We start from the raw sequence: 9,089 nt of genomic DNA, 5'->3' as shown, positions 1-9,089 counted from the left end.
ACGTATTCATGAAATATATATAAAAAATGATTTGGATTAAAAAAAGACATCAACTTGAAAGTAAAATATACAAAGACTTACCTTTAATCTAAATTCAATTAAATAACTCAACTCTTTCACTTAAATTATGATTGGAACATGGAATATCAAATTTATTAAAGTGTTTATTATATTTTAATTATTTAATTCCCTGTCCTGCATTAAGAAACTTGATTATTAATAAATTTAAATGTAATATAGTCTTAGGTTGATTTAATATTTATAATTATTGTTTTGCATTGGTGTATGTATTATTAAGGCATTCTTGATTAATGGTTATTGGTTCCAAACTCTTTGAATGTCCTATTTATTTAACGCTCAACTAAATATTATAGTGATAATAGTAAGAATAAATTCAATATATATACACGTGTGCGCTTTTAGTATATCTAAAAATTATAATGATAGAAATAGAAATTGACTCTATATTACTTGGATACAAAATCCACCAAATTGTCTCGTCTTTTAAATATATTAAAAACATATTATTTTTATTATTATTAAATAACATTTTTACCACTCTACTTTTAACTGTAGCATTAACCTAATTTGTTATTTATTAACTATGATGTATACATTATGAAAATTGTAGCAGTCGGTTCCATGATCAAATTAACTAACTAGATATTATAGATATAGATATACATCCATTATCAATTTAAATGATAAAGTTAGTGTTTGTGTTTGTTTTTGTTTCGTTCTCTTTTTTTGACATTATTTCTTTAAGACGGTTGCTTCAAGATTTTCCAAGTTGAATGCTAAAATCTATAACACGCCACCATCATTGCGCCTGTGCCACATTTTTGCGGCTACGATCCCTACGATGACGGGCAACACACCAACTTGTCATCTACACAACTCATCCATGCATGCACCGACTGCATGCATTTCCGAGGCGTTGAACTCCTCAAATACCTTCGTGGCGAAGCAAGGATTGATTAGGCGAAAGTCGCCCCATCGAAAACGTTATAAAAATGGATTCTGGGCACTGAGTGGTCACAACGTCGTTTATTGGGTAGAGGAGTGAACTGCACACTTCGAGTTTCTTGTTGTTGTTGCTGCAGAAGTATGGATGAGCACGAGGCAGGGCTCATGGGTTTGGGGAACTTGGGGAACTTGCCAGAGAGCTGCATCTCGATTATACTCGGCTTGACCACACCCAGAGATGTTTGCAGGCTCAGCGCAGTCAGCCACACATTCAGGTTGGCCGGGAACTCTGACTGGGTCTGGGAGAAAATGCTTCCAATTCAATACCGCCATCTTCTTGAAAGACTCGATTCGCCTCTGCAGCTCTCTTCCAAGAAAGAATTATATTTAACACTCTGTCATCCCCAATTGATCGACTGCAGCAAAAAGGTATCCATGGAACTGATATTTCTTTTTCTTAATCTCCTTCAATCTGAATTACAGCAGGGATGGTAAATTATAGATGCAGACTCCATTATCAGTGTTCTTTGTCAGCTTAACCCAGCTTTGTTGCGATTACCAAATGTAATTATTCTCAAAACTATCATAGGAAGTTTGCCTGTGTTACTAGAATATAGTACCTTGGATTTAGATTTAGGACTGGATCAAAGAATTTGCTGCGATGATCATATCAAAATAGTTTATAATATATATCTTAATGCTTTTCTATTAAACTTCTAAAGATTTCGAATTAACAACCACATCAAATTTCTAATTGAGGAAGAAAACTGTGTGTTGGGATTGTGTTGCAATCATATTTATTATTGAGGAAAATTTCTGAAGAACTGTGAGTTGGGATTGTGTTGCAATAGTATGTTTGCCCAATCCCAACGCACTTCTCCTGAAGTTTTCATGAACATTTATAATTTATTGACTATAAAAACATCTACTAAAACATCAAACTAATTTATAATAATATTATATCTTTATATCTTAAATGTTTTTCGTGTAGAGAAATAAATGTTTAAAGATTTCCAATTTAATCTCAAACCATTTTTGATCTTCCTAACAAGATTGGATAGATCATTTTTTAGTCTCAATCTTACTGGAAGTATTCCACCTTCTTAATAAGGTCGGATAGATCATTTTTGATCTTACTGAAGTTAATAGTCATCCTACAATCATCATTTTGAATTTTGTCAAGAAGCCATTTCAAGACACAGGTTGCAATCTCATCATTAAAATATAATTAAACGTTTCAGAGGATCTGTTGAAATTACTTAAACGTTTCAGAGGATTTTTATTACTTACTCAGGGCTGTGATTAATCCATCTTATGCAAATTTGCTAAAATTACTTACTCAAGACTGTCATATATCCATCTTAATCCAAATTTACTCAGAACATACTCAGAACTGTCATATATCCCTCTTAATCCAAATTTATTAGTTTCCAAGAAGGGTCATTCTATCCAAATTTAGTAGTTTCCTAGATGGTCCTTCAAGGTGAACATCTTCAAATCATTTAACTAATTTTGTTTAACATCTAGTAGTTCCAAGGTTATGGTGTATCTATGCCTGTACATCTAGATTTTATTTTTAAGTTTCTAGCTTTGTTAAGCCAGTTTGTGTTACATTGGGATACTTCCAATGTATGTGGATCTGGTCTAAGTTCTTGAGATACTTCCAATGTATGTGGACCTGCCCCAAGTTCGGCTCATTGTTCACTCTTTCTTGTTTTGCTTTGCTTTGCTTTTTCTTTAAATTGTTTGTTTGTTTGAACAGCACACAGATTAGGCAACAGATACTGGTTTTTCAAAATGAAAAGAAAAATGTAACAGTCTCTTACATCTATGAGTTCATAAAATTGTTTTTCTTTTTTTCAGTTATTTTAATGTTTAAACAGCACACGGATTAGGCTACTACAAACACTCGTTCGTTTTTCTGAGTTAATAAAAAATTGCAACTTTAGAGAATGTAGCATCTAGAGTGGACATAATTCTAAGGAATGTAGCATCTAGAGTGGATATAATTCTGCCCAAGCACAGAAAACGGTTTTGTAAGGCTTCCCAGATGCCTAAAGTATTGTTTCAAATATGGGTTGATCTTGACCAATCTTATAAAAGGGAGGAGGTGGGGCGAGGGCACAAATCGAAATCACAATTTTCAACAAAAGCATAGTAGTATCCAGATGTAACACAATAATCTAGAAGAGGAAACATACAAAATCTGGACAGAGTGTCAAACACAACTGAGTAGATGAAGTGACTATACTTGAAAAGCATAAGGTTAGCTGGTTATCAGATTGCAAATATTATGGGATTCCCTTGTTACCATCAGGATTCGCCATTCCAAATTGAATGAATGTTGGAGGAAACATATAAAATATGGACAGAGTGTCAAACACCTGAGTAGATGAAGTGACAATACTTGAAAAGCATAAGGTTAGCTGATTATCAGATTGCAAATATTATGAGATTCCCTTGTTACCATCAGGATTCGCTATTCCAAATTGAATGAATCTTGGAATCGTATATAACTTTCCAAGAAGGGTAAAGAGTCTCGTCAACAATAAGGTGAAAAAAATGCTGAGTTTTTGAGCATTAACATGTTTTTTTTATTAGTTTGAATAGAAAGCACCAATACTCTTTTGAAGGACAAAAATGATTTGTGCCAGAAGAGATGCTTATAGTTGGCTATAGATTTTATGCAGTCAAAAGAAAATATAATGGCATCTTTGGGGCAAAATTGGCATCATGAAAACAAGATAATTGCATAGGAGGCACAAGTTGGTCATATCTCAATCCGGTGAAAAAGGGGAGAGATGCGGTTCATTGCATGCTTTTAGACCTATAAAATTTACTGGTGTGAACAAGTTGATTACCAAACAGTAAACCAACTAATATTTTATTAATGAAGATCCGCCAAAGTCACAAAACCACCATCACTATGAGTAGCTAAGTCAAAAGTAAATGTCGAAAAAATCTTCACCACTACGAATAGCTAGGGCAAAACTCGGTGAGCTTTAAGTGGATTGCAGATTCCCGAAATATTCCGGGATCCGAGGGACATGGCCGCGTTCGGATCCGAGGGACATGGCCGCGGTCCTGCGGCCATGTCCATCGGATCCGAGAATATTCCGGGAATCTGCAATCGAAGAAATGTCGAAGAAAAGTAAATGTCGAAGAAATGTTTCAGAAAGGTTGCAAGTCAAAAGTAAATGTCGAAGAAATATTTGAGAAGGTTGCAAGTCAAAAGTAAATGTCGAAAAAATGTTGCAGAAGAGTTGCAAGTCAAGTCAAAGGTAAATGTCGAAGAAATGTTTCAGAAAAGTTGCAGGTTGCAGTGTTTGTAGGGCAACTATTTGGCTGTCAATTGATGACATGTGAGTTACATTTACTGAAAGGTTTTGGCTTTGCTCATAGTTCTGAGGAGTCAACCTAAACCAAACAACAGAGTTCTATTAGATTCTGAGAGAATCTGGGATTCAATGAATCTAATTGCCCAATAATATCTGGTTTGTCTCTTTCCTATGCTTGTGTCCTGTGAATAAACCTCAATAAAAGACTCTTGATGAAGATTCTATCTACATACTGTATAAATCTACCTACAGTCTCCTGAGAGGCCCATCTACAGCCCTGGTAGGAGGAGGTCTTTGATGCTTTCTCGATTAATATATGAATAAAAATATTACAAGAAATATCGTTATCACCATAAATTAATTATAATTCTAAATTTATTAACTCTTTTAATCATAATTCTAAATTTATTAATTTTTAATACATGGAAAAAAAAAAGGTCATTACCCACTTAAATTAATTTTAATTCTAAATCTATTAAGTATTAAGATTACTCAAAACTTTTAAGTGGGAAATAAATATTATTATACATCTATTGATTGTCAAGATGGTTCAAAATGTCTGAGTGGTAAATTTTAATGTTTTTGTATTTTTAAAGAGTATTTATTTAAATACATTGACCTTGATACATTGAAAGTATTTAAAAATAATTTAAGTTAAAATGAATTCTTTTTAATTAGATGAAAACATTTAAAAAGAGTATTTATTTAAATACATTGACCTTGATACATTGAAAGTATTTAAAAATAATTTAAGTTAAAATGAATTCTTTTTAATTAGATGAAAACATTTAAAAAGAGTAAATTAAAATGAATCTAGGATAATTATATGAAAATCCTAATAAAATACACTTATTACCTTAAACACCTAAACATAGGTGTAGTGGTTAAAATCAATATGTCATATGCATTGAATGACTTAGGTGTAGTCAATGTCACGTTTTTGTTGGAGTCAACATGTCATATGTATTGGAAGGCTTCACTACATATGTGTATTCAGTATCATGTTCTTGTTAGGGTCAAAATGTCATATGTATTGAATGATTTCACTACATGAGAATTATCGAAGTATATTTTGCTTTACATTTTTGAGTATATATTGGGAAACTTTTTATAGAATTTGTATTTTGGTAAAATTGTAGGTCTCATAAACAAACTACGAGTTATTTTTAGTGAGTGTCATGTTCTTGTAGAATCATTATGTCATATACATTGAATGGCTTCACTACATAGGAAATGATTAAACTATACTTTGTTTTACATTTTTGGGTGTACTTTGAGAATTTTTTATAGACTTTGTAGTTTAGTGAAATTATGGGTTTCTCACCAAAAACATTATTTTTAGCTATAAACAAACTACCAATTATTTTTAGATATATGCAAACTATTAATCATTGATTTGACTATTCAAACCAGGAAATATGACATGCTTTTAAGGGTTTACATGTTTATATTTCCCATGTGAGTGTGACACATTAGGACACATGTTGGGTATACATTTGACCCCTATTCTCAAAACATGATATGTTAGATATATAGCTCTAGCATTGTCCTAATATGTCCAAACTAATTAACTACATCACAAAGCATTGAAAAACTACATTCTTTGGTAGACTTACCAAGATTTTACAATATAGAGAAAGAAACATTAACAAATTTTGAAGTAAAAGACAAACCTCAATTTTTTATTATTAACTTCAAAAGAACCAATAGGATTAGATGATGATGTCAACTATGAGGGTAAATGATTTTGATGAGAAAGAAAGAAAACTACTCATTTCAAATATATGCACTCATTGGATGAGAAATCAAATTTAGAGTATAATTAGAAATGTTTTCCTTTTTTCTATTTCCAACTTGATTGGTTATAGGTTTATCGAATGTATTTTTAATTTATCATGATGTATGATGTATAAAAGTAAGTAGAATAAAAAAACATATTTTTTTCATATATATTTTAATTTCTCATTATAAAAAATATGTAGATGTATTTATTAGATATATAATTTAATTACTTATCTATTAAATCTTTCCATTTCCATTTCGAATAATTAAATATTTTTTTTTTAAATCTATAACTTTTACTTTCTTATTTTCATTAAAAATCAATTTAAATTTTTAATAATATACCAGCTATATAAATAACTTTATTGTATTGATATCGATATCATACCCACTATACCATAATAACTAGCTAATGAGCACAAGGCATTTGAAATCATGTAACACTTACTATCATAAGAATCTATGTGAATGAGATATGATACTTTCTCTCTGCAACTAAAAAAGTGCATGGCTTGAAAGACTACTTTCATAATCTTATGTATGTTTTTGAAAATTCTAAGTTTTAGATACAAAGCTAACAAAAATATCTTTATAATTTAGGAGAGACAAGGTTACAGAATAGTTGGATTTATATTTTGATTTTTTTTTTTTAATTTGATTATTTAATTAAATGAGTTTGGAGAACATTATAAATTGGTATTAATTAATTTAAATTTTAATGAAATAATAATTTAAATTTGATTGAACTACTTGCTAAAAGAAATCCTATTAAGAAATCATATTTTATATAAACAAGAAATCCTATTAAGAAATCATATTTTATATAAACAAGGTCATGTGGAATTAAAAAGTCATATGAACAAGGTCATACTCCACATGAACAACAGCAAATCTTAAATTAAATAGAGAAGAAAAGAATTCACATAAACAACTCTAAATCTTAAATTAAATATAAAAAATTATAATATTGATACCTATTATATTATTCCCATCTATAATATTCATAATTCATTGTCTCACATCATTTAATAAAAAAAAGTGGATGATATAATATTTTTAAATTTTGACATTATATTATGCATTATGAATCTTTGTTTGTAACTCTCATATATATATACAGCCCTGTTTCTAGTTACGTAGTCAACATGTCCTGTTCTGCATACTCGGATCTACATGTCCTACACTTCCCTTGCCCATTGTCATTCAACTGCTAACGATGATCAATGTCATTTGAAAGTATAATGTGCTCCTAATCTCAACTTATGATGAAGTCAATTTGTGCTCAAAGTTCTAGGTTTGGTCAGTTATTCAGTCTGTATCAATTTACTCGCATACGAACTTATAGATGGCCCATCCCCATGGTTTGATGTATTTGATATTAAGCAATAGCCTCAATCATGCAGTGTTCACTGGTTATTGTGATTCTTTATTTTGTGGTTGACTAGTTTAGTTTCCATTCAAAATATCTTAGTTTCTTCAACATGGCTTATTTATGTTTGACCTTATTGACCTCCACGTCGTTTTTTATTTCAGAAGTTCTGGATAGAGCGCGCCACAGGCAAATTGTGTTTTATCTTGTCCCCAAGAGAGCTACATATAACTTGGGGAGATGAAGCTCGGTACTGGCAGTGGAATTCTCGAGAGGACTCCAGGTAATACAACATTATTCTTTCATATAGTTGACTTCTTTTACAAAGTTTACCATTGACTTTTTCTCAAGTCAATAGTTGACTTTAAACGAAGTCAACAATTAGACTTTTGTTACACAGTGCACATTTTATGCACAGTATAGTCAAAAGTTGACTTTGCTCCATGGATAGAAGGAATGTTAAGAAGAAGCTAACAACACAATTTTGACTTTGAACTGCAGTTTCAAGGAGGTAGCTGAACTAGTTACTGTATGCTGGCTTGAAGTGCGAGGTCTATTTGACTGCAAGGTTTTGTCTCCTGGTACAGAATATACCATCTCGTTCAGGGTGAAACTCAGGGAGTCACGTCGTGGTGTTAATAGGATCTATGGACGTAGAGCCATGAATCCCCACATGTCTCGGCCATATGGATGGAGTCAGAAGCCAGTCAAATTCTCAGTCAAAACTGATACTGGTGATCAGCAGATATATGCCCTGTATTTGAGTGACACAGATAAACCTGTTGCAGATGATGGGTATCAGATGACTACCTCGAGACATGTAGAGGAGGGTTGGATGGAGTTTGATGCAGGCAGATTTTTTGTGCATGAAGAGGGGGATAATCCAGGAGAAATAGATTTCTGCATGGGAGAATGGGAAGGTGGGAATTGGAAAGGTGGACTTCTTTTAGATGGGGTAAAGATTCAACCTACTTCTTCATTTAAGAAATGAAGAAGAATGATATATATGGGTTTGGAGATTTTTATAATTATTTATGTTGCTAATATTGTTGATAATATTTTTGGGAAGAGAATTGTGTAGATTAGTTTATCCAATGTTTCAGGTGGACACTCCACTCATCATCACTTTTCAATGTTTCAGGTGGACACTCCACTCATCATCACTTTTTAATATTTTATTTGGAGATAATGAGTGAAGTGTCCACCAAAAAATTAGACAAACTAGTCCTCTACACAGTTCTCTCCGATATATATTGGTTGTATTTCATCCCTTAGGAACTTCTGTAATTAGTGATGGTAATATCCTTTCGGAAGTTTCCTATTTGGTCACGAGTATAGCGGTCTTGTTGTACGGAAAACTTGTAATCAACATTTCGAGTGGTTTGGAAATGAACAATTTCCATGGAATATGAAGATTTCTCTTTCACTGTGTTTAACTTGAACAATTTCCAGGGAATATTAGATTTCTCATTTGGATATGTTCAACTGTATGCATCTATAATCGATTACTGGAGTAAATTCAATGTACAGAAATGACTATAATAGAGTTTATGTCATTTCTTCCATGTATTTGTCCAATACATTTAATGTACAAAAATAGCTATAGCAAAAGTTTTTGTGGTTATTATTAACGA

General features: G+C 31.8%; 1 protein-coding gene across 1 annotated transcript; it reads left to right on the top strand.

Annotated features, from left to right (window-relative positions):
* The first annotated feature begins 987 nt into the window (after positions 1-987).
* On the top strand, positions 988-8,563 carry LOC149196659 (F-box protein PP2-B15-like). The gene is made up of 3 exons (XM_089405608.1): positions 988-1,395; positions 7,620-7,738; positions 7,957-8,563. Exons 1-3 carry the CDS (start codon positions 1,108-1,110, stop codon positions 8,444-8,446), a joined length of 897 nt encoding a protein of 298 aa, XP_089261734.1. The 5' UTR covers positions 988-1,107; the 3' UTR covers positions 8,447-8,563.
* The last annotated feature ends 526 nt before the right edge of the window (positions 8,564-9,089 follow it).

Source organism: Pinus tabuliformis, chromosome 2_2 (assembly GCF_031772625.1).
Source record: "Pinus tabuliformis cultivar Carrire ecotype Pingquan chromosome 2_2, CPIR1, whole genome shotgun sequence".
NCBI lineage: Eukaryota > Viridiplantae > Streptophyta > Pinopsida > Pinales > Pinaceae > Pinus > Pinus tabuliformis.
This window is presented reverse-complemented; position numbering and strand designations above follow the sequence as displayed.

Bases quoted from the DNA above. Each gene is read 5' to 3' on its own strand.
- LOC149196659 (XM_089405608.1), top strand. From the start codon at position 1,108: ATGGATGAGCACGAGGCAGGGCTCATGGGTTTGGGGAACTTGGGGAAC. The intron at 1,396-7,619 runs GTATCCATGGAA...TTTTTATTTCAG, and splicing joins TGATCGACTGCAGCAAAAAG to AAGTTCTGGATAGAGCGCGC. The intron at 7,739-7,956 runs GTAATACAACAT...TTTGAACTGCAG, and splicing joins AATTCTCGAGAGGACTCCAG to TTTCAAGGAGGTAGCTGAAC.